We start from the raw sequence: 22,241 nt of genomic DNA, 5'->3' as shown, positions 1-22,241 counted from the left end.
TTCCGGATCTTTGGCAGTTTATGCCATTGTGAATTCCTGTGCTCCTGTCACTGTGTATCCATTCCTAGCTACCCTACCTTCCCTATCCCAGTGTTACCCGCCTTACCTTCTGCCATCTTGCTACATCTTGCCAGTCACCTTGTGTGCCACCCCACCCCCCAGCTACCTGTGTGGACGAGTCGTGCCAGGGGTAGTGACCTGGGTGCCACCTGCCGGAGCAAGACCATCCCGCTTTGCGGCGGGCTCTGGTGAAAACCAGTGGCACCTTAGACTCCGCTCCCTGGCACAGCTCAAGTCTCCATCCACACAGGCTCAGAGGATCCACCACCTGCTGTGATTCCTAACACATGGTAAGTGGCATAAACATAAAAAACAGAATTGCTGATTTTTAGTCACTTCATATACCAAAAAAAAAAATGTATAGAAAGCAAAAAATTCATAAATACATTTTTTAAAAATTGTACCGATAAAAACCACAAGTCTCGGCACACAAAATGAGCCCTCATACTTCCCCATATACAGAAAAATAAAATTGCTCTATGGCTCAGAAGAGGATAATTTTAGGATACTTTTTTTTCTTACAAAGTTATAATTCTTTTAAAGCAGTAAAATAAGACAAAACCTATATAAATTGGGTATCACTGTAATCGTGTTGACCTAGAGAATAAAGATAATGTATCATTTTATTCAAAGAACAATTGGTCCAACATAAAACAAACTCTTTTTTATGTGTCTGTAGGTGGACAATTGAAAGATTTATTGCTATAAATATGCGATGAGGAAAAATATGAAAAGGTAAAATCGCTGTTTCCTCAAGGACCTGCTCTGTACTTGCTTTTTTTTATATGTAATATGCAGAGAAACTTTTATATTGCGCCATAACTATGTTGTGTTACAAAATAAAATACATATATGATGCTGCTCTCTTCCCATAAAGGCACAAACATCTTACAACCCCCTCCCTCCTAGATCTTCTCATTCAGCTCTACGGAGCCCATGTGACCCTAACCACGTGATGTTTTCATAGTCCCTGCACCAGCTCTTTAAAATAACCATGGCTAAAGCTGATTGGCTGGTGCGGGTCACATGCTTGTTGGTCTCTAGGCTATGAGTCATACGGCGTGTGTTTCTGGTTGCTAGGATGAGGGTCGCAGGGCTGCTTCCGGGAGAGGACGAGCTACTGCTCATGCGCAGGTTTGAATCTCTGCCATTGAGTCCTGCAGAGGAGCGGGGTCCCCGGCTGAGCTGTAGGATACGTGAACAGAACGTGCTGACCCTATGTAAAGACACAGCAGGTACTACAGCATAGATATAATGCAGCAGTGGTCCCCAAAACTACAACTCCCATCATCAACAGCTGGAGGGCACAGGTAGGGCAACAGTGCATTAGATAGTTGTTACATGCATATTAACCCTTTCACAACCCCTGGAATTTTGACTTATGGTTCACCTTTCCTTCCTCCTAACCTTTTAAGACGCACAGCTTTATTTATTTTTTTCCTCAAGTTGTATTAAGCTCAGTTTCCAATTGTTTTTGTGTGTGTGTGTGTGTGTGTGTGTGTGTGTGTGTTTTTCCCCCAAAAAACGCCAAAATTTCCCCCATGGGGTTTTTTCATTGAAAAAACGCTGTGGCCAGATGTTAGCTGTAAATCAATGAGAAATCGCAACATTCTTTTTCCACTTTGCGTTTTTCAGTTTGGTGTTTTTTTTTAATCCCATTGGCGTTTTTTCACTTTTTTTTTTTTTTTTTTTTTAGCTCTTTGGCGGTTTTGCAATGTCGTAACTTGTTGAGCCTATGACGTTTTTTTTTCCCCCTGAAATTGTGGCGTTTTTCTCCCACAGAAGTCTATGGGAGTACAAAAACAGCAAGAAAAACAACGTGTGGGTTTTAACTGGCGTTTTAGCAGGTGGTTTTTATTTATTTTTTGACTTTAGCGATCCAAAAAGTGTTGGACATACCTTTTTTAATAAAATTTTGTAAGGTACCATTAAAATAAAATATTAAAAAAGATACAGTAGTGATGGAAAAAAATTGTATTTAACAAAATGTATCTATTTTATAACAAAATTTTTATTACTTTTTAAACAGATCAATTTATGTGGGCAGGCAGGGCACTAAAAATGTACCCAGCAATAATAAAAATGTAGTGTGTGTGTGTGTGTGTGTGTTTTTTTTTTTTAAATATATATATTTTTTTTTAGGTAGTACTACTACTCCCAGCATGGAACACACTGTTCCATGATAAGAGTAGTAGTAGTACATGTACTAATTGACAGATCGCCTGTGTCACTTCTGACACCCACTGTGATCCTTCTGTATAATGTGTAGATGCGGCGGACACTCTTCTATGGTCCCCTGCCCTGATGTGTATATATACACATATTGATATTTCCCGCAGAGAAATCTATACATTATACAGGAGGATTGCAACAGGTGTCAGGAGTGACATCTGCTGTGATCTGTACTGAAGCACACTCTGCTCCATGTTGGGCGTAGTAGTATCTGCACATAAGGACAGACCACAGCGGGTGTCACTCCTGACACCCACTGCGATCATCCTTCATCCCTGAGATGCGGAGCCACTTTCTCCTGCGCTCGCATCTCTGCTCTGTACTCCGGCCGACCACTCACCATTCATATTTCCCGCTGAGAGCTGTGATTGGCTGCCACCATCCAGCCAATCCCCACTCTGGGCGGAAAATATGAATGAGTGATCTTCTATTCACATCACTGGCCGGAGTACAGTGCAGAGATGTGAGCGCTGTATAGTGCCGCTCTGCATCTCTGCTATATTATGGACGATTGCATGGGGTGTCATGACTGACACCCGGGGCGATCTGTCTATTAGTACAGGTACTACTACTCCCATCATGGAACAGTGTGTTCCATGCTGGGAGTAGTAGTACTACCTAAAAATATAAAAAATAAAGGGGGGGGGAAAAGTGAAAAACACGCGCGCACACACTACATTTTTATTATTGTCGGCTACATTTTTAGTGCCCTGCCCGCACACATAAATTGATCCCTGTTTAAAAATGTATAAACATTTTGTTAAATACCGTATTTATCGGGGTATACCACGCATTGGCCTATAATACGCACCCTCATTTTACCAAGGATATTTCGGTAAAAAAAAGTTTTTTACCCAAATATCCTTGGTAAATTGAGGGTGCGTGTGTGTATGTGTATACCCCGATACACTGTTTCTGACCCCGCAGAAGCCCCCAGGAAAGGCAGGGGGAGAGGGGCCGTCGCTCCCCACTTCTCTCAGCGCATAGCAACAACGCCGGAGACACCACACCGGAGCCAGAAGCAGCGCAGACCCGACCCCGGCAACAGGTAATTATAAAACCGGGGATGGGGGAAGCAATGGGGCAGCGGCGCCGATAGCCAGGGGAGAGAAGCAGCGCCGATAGCCAGGGGCAGAGAAGCGGCGGCAGCAGGGCTCTAGACCCCAGGAAAGGCAGGGGGAGAGAAGCAGGCAATGACGGCAGGTCTCTGGACCTGCAAAAGCCGCTGCAGTTCAATGATTTAAAGCACCCGCTTTAAATCATTGAACTGCAGCGGCTTATCAGTGTATAACACGCAGATAGACTTTAGGCTAAAAATTTTAGCCTAAAAAAATGCGTGTTATACGCCGTTAAATACAGTACATTTTTTTTCAATCACTACTGCATCCTTAATTTTATTTTATATTTTTTTTTGGTACCCAACAAATTTTGAAAAACCGTCAAAGGGGCCAAAAATGCAATTTCTACTCGAAGGCAAAAAACAGCAGAAAAAAAAAACACAAGATAAAACGCCAAACACAGGAAAATGCTGTGGCGTGTTTTTTTTGGGCCACAAAAAACAAGTAGAAACTTATCCTTAGGGCTTGTTTTTTGTGGGACAAGTTGTACTACGTAATGTGAAAAAAAAAATCTGCAATAATAGCATTTACATCAGTGACCGTGCGGGATCAGGAATGTAATAATTTAGTAGGTCAATTAGGGTACGTTCACACGGGCGGATTTATTTGCGGGTTTCCCGCTGCCTATTTGAAAGGGGGCAGGCCCTTTTCGGCTGTCCGCAGCAGATTTTTCACTGAGGGAAATTCGCCACAGACCCTACTGACTTCAATGGGGCTTACGGCGGATTTTCTGCAGCGTAAATTCCACTGCGGAAAATCTGTTGTGGACAGCCGAGAAGAGCCTGCCCCCTTTCAAAAAAGTAGCGGGAAACCCGCAAATAAATCCGCCCGTGTGAACGTACCCTTACACATGCAGTGATACCAAATACTTTTAGCTGTTTGTTTTTAAAGGAGAAAATGGGTGCTTTTATTTTTTATTTAGGAGGAGGGAAGAGGAGGGTATAATTTTTTTTTTTTTTAGATATATATATATATATATATATTATTTTTTTACTTTTCCATATATTTTTATAGTGCTGCTCTGAAATAAAAATTTGGGCTGGAACCTAAAATTTAGGCTGTGCATGGCCAAAAATAAAAATGCATATCCCTGCTCCAAAAAGTTAAATCTTGCGCAAAATTCTGCGAACACTGCATTGCCATCAGTGGTGATGGCGTAGGGCCACACGGTCTTACCATCAAAGATCACCACAAGATGAATTCTCCGCTTGTGAAATTCCACTGAAATTACTCAGTGTGAACATACCCTAAGGCTAGGCTTACATTGCTGTTAAACATAAAGTCCTGAGACAAAAAAAGAGAAACTCCAGCTCACCGGTAATTATGCAGTTTTCACATGGAAGGTACGTTCAGGCAGGGAGCACGAGAGCACAGAGCCAAGCCATATTCTTGGTTAACATAGTCCAGATCCAACAAGAGGTAGGGGGAGGGGTGGGGAAGGACACGGGGAAGCTCCAGCTCCACTTGGAAGTGAAAAAATTCCTTTATTGGTAGTCCATATTAAGAAAAAAGATAAAAAAGTGCAAAAATCAAACGTGCATGGTGAGTTAAAATCTCACGTCCACCGACGCGTTTCGGGCTGTCAAAAGCCCTTAATCTTGGTGTATGATCTACATGCTTCGAGCTGCTTATATACACTGACAACCTTATCACAGGTCACATGATCAGAGGCCACATGACCAGACACATCTGATGCTTAATTAACCTAAACTTACTACGAACCACATATCACGGTTAAAACATAATCTTCTATATTGACCATAAAGATAGATATACAACATGAATTTCAATAGATATATGCCAAATAATTTCTGTAATTCATCCCTGCTGGAAATCTAGTTTCCAGCATAAGAATCCAATATGCCTCACGTTTAAGCAATAGGCGGGTCCAGTCTCCACCTCGTTGAGGAGGGGAAACCCTTTCAATGCCGCATAATTCAATAACGTCTGAGTTACCCTGATGGGCCTCGGCTATATGCCTGGACAGACCAGACATTGACCGTGAGTGAAAAAACGCAATGTGTGCATTGTGCATATGTTCATATATGCGTTTCTTCAGTTTCCTAGTTGTGCAACCTACATATTGTTTCTTACACTCTTTACATGTAGCCACATAAATTACATGTGTAGTGTCACAATTGAGAAATGATTTTATGGGATATTTTTTGCCATTCGTGATGGAAACAAAAGTGCTGGATTTGCAGGCATATCAGCTGAGATTGCATCTATTTTTGCACACTTAAAAAAACCCTTTAAATGTAACCACGTATTTTCTTGAGATTTGTGTGTAAAATCACTCGGGGACAACTGGTTGCGCAGAGTGCGACCTCTTTTCGCCACTATGTTTACACCTTCTTGGAGAACATTGTACAATGTGTCATCTTCATAAAGAACAGGTAAGTTTTGCAACATAATAGATTTTATCTGTGAAAACTGCATACTGTATTGTGTTGAGAATGTAACTTTGCCATCATTTGATGTACCTTTTTTATGTCTGTTACATAATAACTCATCCCTGTCTTTATGTTGAGCTATACGTTTGGCTCTTGTTAAAGTAGATTTTGAGTATCCCCTTTTTAATAATCTGTCATCTATGTCTTTACTTGTTTGTTCAAAGATTTCTTTGGTGGATGATGCCCTTTTTGCACGAATGTATTCTCCAACAGGTAGATTACGGGTTACATGACAGGGATGACAACTGTCAGCAAACAAAATACTGTTGCCAGATGTAGGCTTTCTGTAAATGCCATCCAATGGTACGGGCGCTATATAGATGACCTCCTCCTGGTGTGGTCAGGCACCAAGGAGGAGTTCTCTCTGTTTTTGAAACACATTAATCATAATAATCTGAATTTAAAATTCACCACGGAATGGGGTGGTATGAGCATCAATTTTTTGGATGTTAATTTGAAAGGAAACCTTAAAGAAGGAATCTGTACGAGCATTTACAGAAAGCCTACATCTGGCAACAGTATTTTGTTTGCAGACAGTTGTCATCCCTGTCATGTAACCCGTAATCTACCTGTTGGAGAATACATTCGTGCAAAAAGGGCATCATCCACCAAAGAAATCTTTGAACAAACAAGTAAAGACATTAGATGACAGATTATTAAAAAGGGGATACTCAAAATCTACTTTAACAAGAGCCAAACGTATAGCTCAACATAAAGACAGGGATGAGTTATTATGTAACAGACATAAAAAAGGTACATCAAATGATGGCAAAGTTACATTCTCAACACAATACAGTATGCAGTTTTCACAGATAAAATCTATTATGTTGCAAAACTTACCTGTTCTTTATGAAGATGACACATTTTACAATGTTCTCCAAGAAGGTGTAAACATAGTGGCGAAAAGAGGTCGCACTCTGCGCAACCAGTTGTCCCCGAGTGATTTTACACACAAATCTCAAGAAAATACGTGGTTACATTTAAAGTTTTTTTTTTTTAAGTGTGCAAAAAATAGATGCAATCTCTGCCGATATGCCTGCAAATCCAGCACTTTTGTTTCCATCACGAATGGCAAAAAATATCCCATAAAATCATTTCTCAATTGTGACACTACACATGTAAATTATGTGGCTACATGTAAAGAGTGTAAGAAACAATATGTAGGTTGCACAACTAGGAAACTGAAGAAACGCATATATGAACATATGCACAATGCACACATTGCGTTTTTTCACTCACGGTCAATGTCTGGTCTGTCCAGGCATATAGCCGAGGCCCATCAGGGTAAGGCTGGGTTCACACTACGTTTTCCCCCATACGGGAGCGCATATGGCAGGGGGGAGCTAAAACCTCGCGCTCCCGTATGTCACCGTATGCGCTCCCATATGTCATTCATTTCAATGAGCCGGCCGGAGTGAAACGTTCGGTCGGCTCATTTTTGCGCCGTATGCGCTTTTACAACCGGACCTAAAACTGTGGTCAACCACGGTTTTAGGTCCGGTTGTAAAAGCGCATACGGCGCAAAAATGAGCCGATCGAACGTTTCACTCCGGCCGGCTCATTGAAATGAATGACATACGGGAGCGCATACGGTGGCATACGGGAGCGCGAGGTTTTAGCTCCCCCCTGCCGTATGGGAGAAAACGTCGTGTGAACCCACCCTAACTCAGACGTTATTGAAGTATGCGGCATTAAAAGGGTTTCCCCTCCTCAACGAGGTGGAGACTGGACCCGCCTATTGCTTAAACGTGAGGCATATTGGATTCTTATGCTGGAAACTAGATTTCCAGCAGGGATGAATTACAGAAATTATTTGGCATATATCTATTGAAATTCATGTTGTATATCTATCTTTATGGTCAATATAGAAGATTATGTTTTAACCGTGATATGTGGTTCGTAGTAAGTTTAGGTTAATTAAGCATCAGATGTGTCTGGTCATGTGGCCTCTGATCATGTGACCTGTGATAAGGTTGTCAGTGTATATAAGCAGCTCGAAGCATGTAGATCATACACCAAGATTAAGGGCTTTTGACAGCCCGAAACGCGTCGGTGGACGTGAGATTTTAACTCACCATGCACGTTTGATTTTTGCACTTTTTTAAATCTTTTTTCTTAATATGGACTACCAATAAAGGAATTTTTTCACTTCCAAGTGGAGCTGGAGCTTCCCCGTGTCCTTCCCCACCCCTCCCCCTACCTCTTTTTACATTGCTGTTCACATCCGACTCATTAAGGGTCCGGTGTTTTTTATTTTTTTTTTTTATTTATTTTTTTTTTTGTGCCAATTGGACCCCAAAAAGGTTCGGAAGCAAACAGCTACTATTGGGTCCCAACGGACCCTATTTACTTGCATGGGGTAAGTCGGTGATCCGGTAATTTTACAGGAATTTAGTGGAGATAAAATATTCATTTATTTATTTTTCTCCGCTAAACTCTGGTCCTTCTGGCCGGATTGCTGACAGAACTCCGAATAGCAGAGTCCGCCGGCAATGTGAAAGAGGCCTAAGAAAGAAAATACCTTACAGTATAATGTTTTGAAAACAGAACAGCAGGAAGATACAAGTGTAAAAGTCACTAGCACAAACAAAATGCTCCAAATTTCTGCAGATAAGCGATAATAAATTCCCCCATAGTGCTCAGTGCTGCATACTTATTTATAAGGCAGTGACCTGTGGCATTTGTTGTGAATCATTCAAATCAAATTATGCTCTGGCCTGTGGTCTAAATTCATTTTGGGGTCTAGACCTGTTTATTTTTCTTTTTGCTTTGATCTGGGGTTTGTATTAGTTCAAGATGTCTGATTTGGGGCTCGTCTACATAGCGGACATTCCATGCTTTCAGTTCAGACAGCGGAATCGCTGCAGCAGAATTTTGCCAGCGGAAAGTGTGTCTGCGCAAACAATAAATATGTTCATGTTTGGGAGGAATTCCACTGGGACTGTATTGCCAGTACAACAATGTCCACACAGTCCTACCGCCGAGGTATTCTGCCAACTGCAATCCCGCTTGTTGAATGTTCGCAGTGTGGACAAAGCCAAAAGGGTGTCTCTGACTCTTTAGGGCTTTGGTCTGAATGTATCTTAAGTACATTTTCGAACCTTATTATGGGGGCAGCCATCTTGTATGTGCAGTTTTTAATAGCATTTAGAGAGATTCTTTACAGCAAGCCCAAAGACCGATTGGTCTGGAGCAAACTCTATTCAGTAGAATGGGAGCATTTTCTTTGCATGCTCTGTGAACTGTGCAGAGGTTATTGTACTGGAGATGGAAGCTGAGCTATGAGCTTCAACTATTGTGAATGGCCTAATCCCATCTTATCTATTTACTAGCATCACCTATCATTATACTCCTGTCTGTCATGATAAGAAGTAGCCTGATGGAACATGATCTGCGCAGAACAAACAGGAAGTCTCATCTTAGTGGTCAGAATGAAAATTGCACGATTTATTTATTTTATTATTTATTTTAAAATATAGCTTGGAAAATAGAAATTGGGAAAAAAAACTGTTGTTAAACATTTTTGAGAGCCTATTCCCAGGGTCATGCCTGAACTTTGACTTTTTTTTTTAGGTTGCCTACACTACCCCCATCTTACATTTTTTATGCGATTCATTGTTTGGATTTTTTACCTTCCTAGTGTGCAAGACATCAGAGCAGAGAAGCAGACAGTCAGTGGGGCCTACAGAGGAAAAGAACAGCGCAGAGAGAAAGACCCTGACAAGAGAATGTCCAGCTCTGTGCACCCATGTCTCTCCTCCTCCACCACCCCAGGAGAAGGATGATGTGGCAGACATATCAGGAAACCTGTCAGTGGGTTAACATCCACATAATTCCTCTCTTTTATGACTTTAGCATCATGCTTTTAGGAAACTATATGATACTGGATTGTGTAAAAAAAAAAAAAAAAAAGGACGTTCTATTCATGTGTGTTGAGTATTATGCAGACTACCTCCTACTTATAATCTGGGAAGTGCCATTCCTGGGAGTAGTTGCGCAGTCCAGGCTGAAGCCATGTCTCCAGGCACAGTGCAGTACTTTCCTCAGCATTGTCAGCATCAGATACTGGCTTTAACCATCAAACAAAGAAGCTTTATTGAGTAAAAAAGAATACACATACAGATGGTCCATCAGGTATTAAACTAGGTCTGTTGACCCAAAGAAAACAACATCACCAGGTACAATCAGTTAGGTAACTTGAGAGAGCCCACAAATGGTAATAACACAGATGTCATACAAGTTCTGGTACAAAGTTAGGGCAATATAATAAGGCTCATATAAATAACATCACAGGATCCCAAAAAACATTCAAAATATACCGGCCTCCCCAATAAAAGAAACCCCCGCATCTCAGAGAATGTAAAACATCGAAAAAACAGGGTCAATACAGGGAAAAGCAATGACGTACGTCAGGGCAGTGGTGGGAAGACATCTATGGTTCCCATACATCCATCCCAGACATCCATGGTTCGTTCAACCTCATTCTCCCTAATAGCCGTCAGTTTTTCATTCAGCATAATACTATTAATCCGCTCAACCACCCTTGAAAATTGTAGATCCGGCCTCTTCCATTGTGAAGCTATATGGATACGAGATGCCAATAAGACCTATTGGGACAATTTAAAAATACGATAAGGCATTCTATTAGGTTTGTGGCCCACTAGGCGGAAGGACGGCATACGCGGTACATGACATGGGAGAATCGAGAAGAGCATGTCTGGAACTTGCCTCAAAAAAAAAAAAGCCACTATAGGACAACTCCACCAGGTATGGTACAGAGTGCCTCCCACTCCGCACCCCCTAAAACATAGTGGAGAGACAAGAGGGAAGATGGCGTGGAGAAATGTTGGCACTCAGTGGGCCCTGTGCAATATTTTCAAAGAAGTCTTGACAAGGGAGACCGGCCAACTGCCTTTGGTAACTGTTGTGCAACATTCTCTCCATTGGGACAATGAGAGTGTGGCATGCAGGTCATCCTCCCAAGCTAACATGAATGGAAGTTTATTGTCTATTGGGAGGCATTAAAGGAGGCATATAAAACAGAAGGCAATCCAGGCATATCCGCTGAGAGACATGGCTTTAGTCTGGACTATGGGACTATTAACAGAAAAGGCATTGTCCAATTGACTAGCAGAAGATAATTTTCATACAGTGCACATGACTGCAATTTTCACAGTGTAGTATCATACAGTTTAACTAAAAGCATAATGTTAATTCAATTAAAGAGCTGAATAAGGGTCCTCTTATACTGGCAGAGACCAGTGCAGATGGAATATGTATAAGTCAATACCGTGTTCTTTTCTGGACCGTTGTATCCTGAATTTATACTCGACATACAATGCCACCGCCAGTCCAGATCCACAGCATGCTCAAAATCAAAGTAGTTATTTCACTGGTAAAACCCCTGCACTACTGAAGTGCATGCACTGGCTAATTGTCTTGTAGCACCACTTTACAGTGCAACATGGTACTATACTGCTTTAACTGTGCCAGGATGAGCGGACACCAGGTGAGGGCAGCTCCATTATATCTTTCTGACATACTGTGTAACGTACAGGACCCTGAAGATGAAAAAGTACCTGCCCTCTACTTATAAAGTGAATTGTAGTTTTTATCAGCTATTTCACACATATAGTTAAAGGGGTAATCCAGGAATTTTTATTATTTGACTATGCTACAGTGCTGTAAAGTTATTGTAGTTCATAATATAGTGTCTGTACCTGTGTGTGATGGTTTTCCAACAATTCTTCTGTGATTTTCACCCCACTATTTATTTTTACCAGCATACAAAGTGACTGTTGTCTCAGATTTTTCCCAGGTTGCAATGTGGCCGAGACCTGACTCCCTAGTCAGCTGATGACAGGGAGCCTGTCTGCTTCAATGGGTGGAGGGATCGCTTGGTGGGAGAGATATCAATCTGCTAACTAATGCAACAGCTGTGGGCACTCTGAAAACCACAGGTCTTTTGAATGGATGCAGCTCATTTATGTTTCAATGGGTGGGGTCACTGATGTGTGGGAGGGAGGAAAATGGAATTATGGGATTTGTAGGCAAAGAAGAAAACTCAAAAAGGAAATACCAGTTCACAAATAGCTGATGTTATGGTAATCTCACAACATAGTCATTTAGCCCCAAGACAAGCGCAGATCCTTCCTAAGCATGTCCATTACTGTCTGCCAGGTACGTACTAAGATCACCTTATGGTGGATAACCCCTTTAAGGACTTTATCTGTATTAGTTATTTGGTCATGTATCAAAAATGTATACTTTTTCTTATTTAAGGGTTACATTTTGGGAGCTCTGGAACCAGGTACTCATTTATGGTCCCAAGATAGAATATTTTTACAGTGGTCACTCCAGAACCAATTAGTATTTTAACTTCAAGGGGTACTTTTCTTTTTGGATTTCTTTTCTGTCTAACTACAGTGCTCCCTGCTGCCATTTCTATTTGTGTCAGGAACTGTCCAGAGTAGGAGCAAATCCCCATAGCAAACCTCTCCTGCTCTGGACAGTTGCTGACATGGACAGATGTGTCAGCAGAGAGCACTGTGGTCAGACAGAAAACAAATCCAAAAAGAAAAGAACATCCTCTGGAGCATTCAGCAGCTGATAAGTACTGGAAGGAGTAGGATTTTTATATAGAATCAATTTACAAATTTTTCTAGCACCAGTTAATTAAAAAAAATTAAATGTTTTCCACTGGAGTACCCCTTTAAAGAACCAGTATACAAGGAAACATCTACAAAAGAATATCTCTATAAGAAGACCACCATCTTGACCAGACCCACATTTTCTGTGACCGATTTTCAGTGCCACCATATATTGTGCATACTGATCATCTTCTTTGAAAAGATCACTTCCTGAGAAGACAATTTTTTTTTTTTTTTTAATGTGGTCATCCCAAAGAGTTGTCACAGTACCTACCTCTTTTTCTCTCGCGCAGCCACCAGTATCACAGAACTCCGGTCCCTAGTGCAATGCTCTTCCGGTTCAGGGACGTGACATCATAGGCCCAGTTTCTACTAAAAAATGGTAGCTCCTCCATTGGATGGCAGATTATGGAGCAATGTTCTTTATTAAGCCATTTCAAGTTCCCTACAGTATTACAAGAACAAAACTAAAAGGGGTATTTCACACTCATAAAGTGATGGCATATCACTAGTATATACCGTATTTTTCGTCATATAAGACGTTCCGGCATATAAGACGCACCTAATTTTATAGGATAAAAATCTAGAAAATAAAGATTCTGAACCAAATACAATGTAAAGTATAGGACAGTGATCTTCAACCTGCAGACCTTCAGATGTTGCAAATCTACAACTCCCAGCATGCCCGGACAGCCGTTTGCTGTCCGGGCATGCTAAGAGTTGTAGTTTTGCAACATCTGGAGGTCCACAGGTTGAAGACCACTGGTATAGGAGGTAATACTCACGTGTCCCCGCCGCTCCGAGCCGTCGCCGCTCGTCACCGCTGCCCTGGATGTCGCCTTCCATCGCTGTCGACGTGTCCCCGGGGTGTCCCCGTCGCTCCGGAACGTCTCTTCTGCCCGGCATCCTCGCTCTCCGTCACGTCCCTTCGCACGCCGCTCCTATTGGATGATGTGACTGCGTGCGCGACGACGTGATGACGACGAAGGAGAGCTCCGGCCATGCAGGGGATCCCGGCACGGAGCAAACACCGAGGAGGCAGGTAAGGTCCCTCCCGGTGTCCTGTAAGCTGTTCGGGACGCCGCAATTTCACTTTGGCGGTCCTGAACAGCCGGGTTAGTGTTTTTTTCGCTTCAGACGTGGCAGTCAGCTTTGATCGCCTCGTCTGAAGGGTTAATACAGGGCTGATGTCCTGTATTAGCCACGGGTCCCGGCCGTTGATGGCCGCAGGGACCGCCGCGATAGGTGTGTATTCGCCTTATAAGACGCACTAACTTTTCCCCTCCAGTTTTGGGGAAGAAAAAGTGCATCTTATACGGCAAAAAATATGGTAGCTTGTATAGCAGAACGAAAGCACTGCATTGACCACATTTGATCTTCAAATAGCATATTAGTCGAAGCTCAGTTCTGGTCAGTGATTTTTTTTTTCAAGGCCTCCAGGCCTTCACATACAAGTGAGGTTTTGTCAAGGCCATCAGGGGATCTCCAAGATTTTATTTTTTTAAACTAAGCTGTTGCTTCAGTATAATTTGCATTTGAAGTCAGGTGCATTTGAAGACATTGGGGGACATGTATCAAAGATTTTACCCCTGTTTTTTGTGCAAAATTTTGCGCAAGCCCTTTTTTGCGCATTTTTTTTTTTTTTTGCACACGTTTTGGAGCATGTCCTCCAGATGTGGCCTAATCGGGGTACCTTGGAGTGACATCTATAGTACACATGGATTTATTAACTGCATACTTTTCCTTTACACCTAAAAAATTTTGCGCAAATATAAGCCATCTTGGACTTAACATAGCAAGATGCTTTAAATCATCGATTCTATTTTCCAAAGAGTGGATTGAGGAGATTACTATATTTACCCACAATTTATGAAGCTCATTGTGCTTGATTGATAAATTTAGCGCTTCTGCACATAATTTAGAATTCGGGAAAAGGGGTAAACTGCTGCTACCATACACAAATAATGATACATGTCCCCCTATGTTCTTATAAACAGCTGTTTTGTACACACAGGTCAATTGGTAAAAGATGGAAAACAATAAAAAACATTGGATTGAAGAGCTGTTCTCTCCACACTTCAGTGCAGAAAGTTTTGAGGCAGAACTGCTGATATCAGAAAAACAGGCGAAGGAGAGAGCCCAAAAGGTGGAAGCAATCTACAAGGATGTATTGTGTGAATTTCAGGAAAATGAAACAAAGAAGAAAAGAGACCTCCTGTCTAAAATGATCATTCACGAGTCTTCTGTGCAGGACCAGCCTGGTCCAGCCCAACATGCCACCTGTGAGTCCTGTCAAAAAGCGAACAATGATTCTGCTTCAGCCAGTAAAAGCAGCAGGTATTGTATATGGAATGAGAAGGAATTAAATCTCTTAAGATCTGAAATGAATGAAAAACATTCTGAGGGAGCTCATTTGAGCCTTCAGCTTAGTGCTTGCAAGCTTGAGATATCTGAATTGAAGGCCAAACAAAAGGAGACTGAAAGGGAGTTGGAAGCTCTGAAAATGGCATTGGCAGCATCAAAAAGAGCGAATGAATGTAAACGTGTTCTGATAAATGAACTGAAGAAAGAGGGAGAGAAAAAGGAGGCAAATCTACAGGCCCTGAGGAAAGACATGCATAAAAAATGTGCCGTGGTGCAGGAACTTACAACAAGCATGAGTAATGCCAGAGAGGAGAAACGACATCTCCAGCTCCGAAATACAGAACTGCAGCAGGAGATGAGTACTTTACAGCAGCAACAGCAACTTAAAGTTATCATTGCTTCAGAAAAGACAAAACTCAGGTATGATGCACAAATAAAGAAGCTGCAGCAGGAAATAGAGACTCTTAAGGAAGAGAGGCGAGTAGAAAGACATCAGCGTGGTCAGGATGTTGCTGAACTGGAATTCTTACGGAAACTCTACATCAATGAAAAATGATATTTTTTGTATAGAAATGTATAACCAAACTAAAAAAAACTTGTTGGCATCTGTTTGAAAACATGTCTTTCATAACTAGGGGGAGCAGAGCCATACCTGTAAGAACTGTCTTAGGATGTATTCACCTGCATCAGATTTGTTGCAGAAATTTCTATATTTCATCCATCTGAATGTGCATGGATTTTTTTGGAAACTAGACTCACATAAATGGGAGGAAAAAGGACATTGCTGCAACAAATCTGCTGCATGAGCACTTTTAAAGGAGTTGTCTAGGGGGGGAAAAATGTTACATGTGGCTGGGGGTGACATAAAATTCAAAAAGGATCTATACTCACCTACGATCTCAAAATAGAAGAAAGGAAACATCAGAGCACACACCTGAAAATCCAGCTGCAGCGATTTATTCAGCGTTCATGAATGGAACATAGATGTTACTTTACCCTGTGTCACAAGCAGAGCTGGGACGGCAGGAGCGTACACCCGGACATGGACCAGTCCGGGTGTACGCTTCTGCCGTCCCAGCTCTGCTCGTAACATGGGGTAAAGTAACATCTATGTTCCATTCATGAACGCTGAATAAATCGCTGCAGCTGGATTTTCAGGTATGTGCTCTGATGTTTCCTTTCTTCTATTTTGAGATCATATCTTGAATGCTTATTCTTGTGTAGCACCCTATATGTTCCTGGACTGCTAAAGATACTCACCCCGGTATAGCCTCCGCTAAATCATTGTTCTCCTGCATAGTCCACGCAGGCAGTGCCCAGCTTCTTGTCCATTTGGAATATTTTCTATACTCACCTACCTTGATTCCCTGCAGCTGCTGTGCAAATGCTCCCAGTTCTCTTAGCTGCTTCCTTGTTCCTGAGGATGTGCAATTTCTGAAGAAGCTGTGACCTGTGAGGGTGATGCAACATCAGGAACAGAGAGGCATCCAAGAGAACCGACCGGGACTTGGAATGTCAGCGCAGTAGCTGTGGGGGATCAGGGTAGGTTCTTTTTTTATTTGACCCCAGCCAGGTTTCCTTTATTTTTTTTTTTTACTGGCCAGAAAGGTGGAGCACATTAACCTACACTATTCTGTCAGGAAGCAAGGAAACATGACAGAAAATAAAGTGGGAATGGAGCCTGTTTTTATGTATATACTGTTCTCCTCTCAATGGACACCATGACACCATGCCAAATCTATTTTATGGATACCAATGTTGCTGAATGGACAGAATCTGTGATGCAGGCTTTGAACTGACCCTCTGACGCAGATGTGGATGTGCATAGATTTTAAAGGGTTTATCCAGGATTATAAAAACAGCTGATTTCTTCCAGAAACAATGCTGTTCTTGTCCTCAGTTTGTGCCTGGTATTGCAGCCCAATTCCATTAACTCCTTAATGACGCAGCGATTTTTCATTTTTGCATTTAAATTTTTCGTCCTAGTCTTTAAAAATATTCAAATTTTTAATACATTTTCCATCTATAGGGGCGTTTGTGGGATTTATTGTACTTTGTGATGACATCACTCATTTTACTAAAAAAAGTATGGTGAAGCCAAAACAAAAATACTTGCGGGGCAAAATTGAGGGGGAAAAAAAGGCCATTATGCAACTTTTAGGGGTTTCGTTTCTACGTAGTGCACTTTTCGGTAAAAATTACACTTTATCTTTGTTCAACCTCCAACAATAATTGACAATAATACTGAAATAACCAATGCAGATCTGTGTAGCGTAGAGTAACCAAACCAACCCCGAATTATAACACTACCACCAGATATAAATTTAAAAACATAAATCTTTAGTGAAAATAAGCATATATTAAAAACATTTAATATAAATACATAGGCACAAAAAAATCAGTTCATACAGGAAAACAGAGCAGAGGAAGGCAGAGTAAATCCACATAATAATAATAATCAAAAGCTCAGTCTCAATTCATATGTGTGTAATATTAATATATATATATGCAAGTACACCAATAAAGTCAAAGAAAGGCAAACATAGGGCATGTTCACACTACGTAATTCCCGTGGAATTCCGTGAGAGGAATACCGCGAATGGAATTACGTTGTGTGAACATAAACATCAGTGTGAATGGGTTTCTGCGAGACCAGTTCACACTGCGGAATTTCAGCAGCGGACAATTCAGTCGCTGAAATTGTTCCGCGCAAAGAAAGAACATTTTCATTCTTTGCGCGGAAATCCGCGAACACTCCATAGCAGTCAATGGTGACGGCGCAGTGCTGCGCGGTCCTACTGCCGAAGTATTGCGGCGGCGGCCGCTAGAATGGAATCTCCGCTTGCGGAATTCTGCGAGCGGAGATTCCGTTCATAGTCCATAGTGTGAACATACCCTTAGAAAGGAGACAGAGCGTAACACAGAAAAGTCCCAGCAAAATACCATACAAACGTAAGCTCCAACATATGTTTCGCTCAATGCTGAGTCTCCTGAGGAAACTCAGCATTGAGTGAAACTTTTTTTTTTCCTGCTGTATAAAGTGACCAAAAATTCTGGACTGAATTTTTTTATGTTTATGCCATTTACTGTGTTGTTTATATAACATTATATTTTAACCCCTTAAGGACTGACCCATTGTTTACCTCTATGACAAGGCTCTTTTTTTATTTGACATGTATCTCTTTAAATGGTAATAACTTTAGAACGCTTTTTCTGAGCAGAGCGATTCTGAGAGTTTTTTCGTGACATATTGTTCTTTATATAACTGGTGCATTTTTGTTGACACATGAAGCATTTTTTGTGAAAAACTTCAGAATATTGTGAAAAACTGGAAAATTTCTGGCTTTTTATTTTTATGGTGTACACTGTGCGGTAAAAGTGATGTTATATTTATTCTGAGGGTCAGTACGATTATGGCGATACCCATTATATATCGCTTTCTATATTCTTTTTCCTTTTCTGAGCAAAATTGTTTTGCTGCCATTCATTTTCCAACAGCCGTAACTTTTTTCTTTTTTTTCGTCTGACGCCATTGAGTAAGGGCTTATTTTTTGCGGGATGAGCTGTACTTTTTATTGGTATCATTGTTGGGCTACGTGCTACCTTTTTGATCTTTTTTTATTCCGCTATTTGTACCAAAATTGGTGAATTTTGCGTTTTTTTAATGTTTTTTTTTTACGGCTTTCACCGTGCGGGATAATTTACATTATAGTTTTATAGTACACGTCATTACGGACGTGGCAATACCTAGTATGCATATGATTTGTGTTTTTGATCTTTTTTGGTGATAATACAGGGCTTTTATTGAGAAAGGGGCATTTTTCTATTAATTTTTTTTTACACTTCATACTTTTATTGAAGAACTTTTATTTTATTTTTTACACTTTTTTTTTACAGGTTATACTTATGCTGCAATACATTTGTACTGCAGCACAGTATAACCTGATGAGCTGCAGACACTACAGCCTGTGCGATCCAGCCTCTGGGCACGGGGTGGGGAGACATTTAAAGTCCTCATTTCAATAACTGTGGTACTCGGGTCATGTGGATGACCCTCCCAGGGGGAGAATAACTTGCAGCTCTGTGGGGCTTAAAATTCTGCTCTGGAATCCCAGTGGAGGGCTTGCGGCTCTCTGCTCACTGTCATGCCCGTCCGTACCCCCCCCCCCTTCAATATACCCCCAAAGGCAAAGAGAAGATCTACCTCTCCCAAAGGATCCTCTGGGGTTGGTGAAATTGATAAATTTGTGAAAGCCTCCCCAGGATGGACAAAAAACAAGAAGTAATAAAGTTTCACCCACTAAAGGTGGTATGGAAAATACAGGTTCTCGATTTTCAGTGGCTGATAGTGGGGAGGAAGAGGAGGCAGTTGGCACTAAAAAGTCAAAACTTGAGATAATCCTCGAGGAGGTTCAAAGATGTAATCAATCCTTGACAGACCTCCATATACAGGTCGGATCTCTCATTGGACATTTCTATAATAAGAGATGAGACTAATAAAATCCGTGACCATACTAAAGCAATTGAGAAGGTCTTACCAGCAGTGGAGAAAGAGGTCTCAGCCTTGACAGAGGAATCAAAATCCCTGAGGAGAGAAGTGGGGGAGTTAAAGTCCAAGGTTATTGACCTAGAGGAGAGAGCCAGAAGATCTAACATTAGAATGGTGGGCTTCCCAGAGGATGTGGAATATGGGGACATTAGATCCTTCTGTTCCAACTGGCTTCAAGAATTGGTGGGGCAACAGGCACTTTCCCCCGTATTCGGCCTCGAATGAGCACACCGAATTCCCCTTATCACCCCCGTCCTCCGGGAGGGGGAGATGAGGGGGCGTGGCTTCTTTCTCTCATGCAGACCTCTGCCCTCCGTGAGGGGGACAGGAGAGGGCGTGGCTTATTTCTCATGTAGACCTCCGTCCTCCGGGAGGGGGGAGATGAGCGGGGCTTATTTCTCTCATTCAGACCTCTGTCCTCCAGGAGGGAGAGATGAGGGGGGCTTGGCTTATTTCTCTCATGTAGACCTCCGTCCTCCGGGAGGGGGGAGATGAGCGGGGCTTAGTTCTCTCATGCAGACCTCCATCCTTCAGGAGGGGGAGATGAGGGGGCGTGGTTTCTTTCTCTCATGCAGACCTCCGTCCCCCGGGAGGGGAGATGAGGGGCATGGCTTCTTTCTATCATGCAGACCTCCAGGAGGGGGAGATGAGGGGCGTGGTTTCTTTGTCTCATAAAGACCTCCGTCCTCCAGGAGGGGAAAATGAGAGGACGTGGCTTCTTTCTCTCATGCAGACCTCCGGAAGGGGGAGATGAGGGGGCATGGCTTCTTTCTATCCGGGCTCTGAAAGAACAGAGGAAAAAAAAGCCCTGACTCATTGTCCTATAAATCCTAACATGGCGACAGCCTAATCCTAACATGGAGATCCAACTTAGAACTACAGAACTTCCTGTCCCACAAACAGGTAAGAAAAAAGACACATGCTACACAAACATACAGTGGGGATCAAAAGTTTGGGCACCCCAGGTAAAAATTTGTATTAATGTGCATGAAGAAGCCAAGGAAAGATGGAAAAATCTCCAAAAGGCATTAAATTACAGATTAGACATTCTTATAATATGTCAGCAAAAGTTAGATTTTATTTCCATCATTTACACTTTCAAAATAACAGAAAACAAAAAAATGTCATCTGCAAAAGTTTGGGCCCCCTGCAGTGTTAATATCTTGTACTGCCCCCTTTGGCAAGTATCACAGCTTGTAAACGCATTTTGTAGCCAGCCAAGAGTCTTTCAATTCTTGTTTGATGTATCTTTGCCCATTCTTCCTTACAAAAGTCTTCCAGTTCTTTGAGATTTCTAGGCTATCTGTCACGTACTGCTCTTTTAAGGTCTATCCATAGATTTTCAATTATGTTGAGGTCAGGAGATTGTGAAGGCCATGGCAAAACCTTCAGTTTACGCCTCTTGATGTAATCCCCTGGGGATTTTGAGGTGTGTTTAGGATCATTATCCATTTGTAGAAGCCATCCTCTCTTTAACTTCCGCTTTTTCACAGAAGTTAGCATCCAAAATTTGCTGAAATTTTATTGATTCCATTTTTCCTTCTACTCGTGAGATGTTCCCTGTGCCACTGGCTGCAATACAACCCCAAAGCATCATTGATCCACCCCCATGCCTAACAGTTAGACAGAGGTTCTTTTCATTAAATTCTGTTCCCCTTCTTTTCCAAACGTACCTTTGCTTATTCCTGCCAAAAAGTTAAATTTTAACCTCATCGGTCCACAGAACTTGTTTCCAAAATGCATCAGGCTTGTCTATATGTTCATTTGCAAAGTTCAAATGCTGATTTTTGTGGTGAGGACGTAGAAGAGGTTTTCTTCTGATGACTCTTCCATGAAGACCATATTTGTATCTCTTTTATAGTGGAATAGTGTACCCTAACTCCAGTGTCTGCCAGATCTTTCTGGAGGGATTGTGCAGTCAAACGTGGGTTTTGAATTGTTTTTTCTCACAATCCTGCGAGCTGTTCTGTCTGATATTTTCTTGGTCTTCCAGATCTTGCTTTAACTTCCACTGTTCCTGATGACTGCCATTTCTTAATTACATTCCGAACAGAGGATATTGACATCTGAAAATGTTTTGCTATCTTCTTCTAGCCTTCTCCAGCTTTGTGAGCGTCAACTATTTTCAGTTTCAGATTTTAGACAACTGCTTAGAAGAACCCATGGTGCTGATTGTTGGGGCAAGGTCAGATGAGTCTGGGCATTTAAAACCTTTGAGATTGACATCACCTGGTCTTCCCAGATGATGATTGAGAACAATCCATGACCCTGGCAGGTCTCAGCTTTGCAAAGGGGGCAGTGCATGCTATAAAGCCTGCAGGGTGTCCAAACTTTTGCAGACGCCATTTTTTTGTTTTCTGTTATTTTGAAAGTGTAAATGATGGAAATAAAATCAAAAAATTTTTGGGACAAATTATAAGAATGTCTAATCTATAATTTGATGCCTTTTGGAGATTTTTCCATCTTTCATTGGCTTCTTTATGCACATTAATACAATTTTTTACCTGGGGTGCCCAAACTTTTGATCCCCACTGTATAATACATGTCAATTGCAAAAAAACATGCAAAAAGAAGATGCAGTATAGCCAAAAATCTTAACCACCAGAGTACCCCTTTAAACAGGTGGAACAGGACCTCTGGGAGAAGGTTAGAGATGCAGAGGAAGGATATGAGAGTACTCTGTCTGCAGATAGCTTCAGGGAATTGGAGATGGCGCAAGATAAAATAACAGGGTACTAGTTAGAAAAAGCCCAACACAAGATCTTTTTCGCTGGACAGAAAGACTTTGTAGAAGCAGCTCGCCCCGGGAAACTAC

At 41.7% G+C, this 22,241-nt stretch overlaps 1 protein-coding gene across 4 annotated transcripts; it reads left to right on the top strand.

Moving 5' to 3' along the window:
* The first annotated feature begins 525 nt into the window (after positions 1-525).
* Positions 526-15,772, top strand: CCDC160 (coiled-coil domain containing 160). 4 transcript variants are annotated; one of them, XM_056539244.1, is made up of 3 exons: positions 526-1,295; positions 12,807-12,895; positions 14,528-15,772. In XM_056539244.1, exon 3 carries the CDS (start codon positions 14,543-14,545, stop codon positions 15,431-15,433), a length of 891 nt encoding a protein of 296 aa, XP_056395219.1. In that variant the 5' UTR covers positions 526-1,295; positions 12,807-12,895; positions 14,528-14,542; the 3' UTR covers positions 15,434-15,772. The 4 variants fall into 4 exon arrangements, with proteins under 4 accessions (XP_056395219.1, XP_056395217.1, XP_056395218.1 ...); XM_056539242.1 differs by having other exon boundaries at positions 526-1,370; XM_056539243.1 differs by lacking the exon at positions 12,807-12,895.
* The last annotated feature ends 6,469 nt before the right edge of the window (positions 15,773-22,241 follow it).

This window comes from Hyla sarda, chromosome 9, assembly GCF_029499605.1.
Source record: "Hyla sarda isolate aHylSar1 chromosome 9, aHylSar1.hap1, whole genome shotgun sequence".
NCBI classification, from domain to species: domain Eukaryota; kingdom Metazoa; phylum Chordata; class Amphibia; order Anura; family Hylidae; genus Hyla; species Hyla sarda.
Note: the sequence above shows the minus strand (reverse complement) of the source record. Positions and strands in the feature narration are given on the sequence as shown.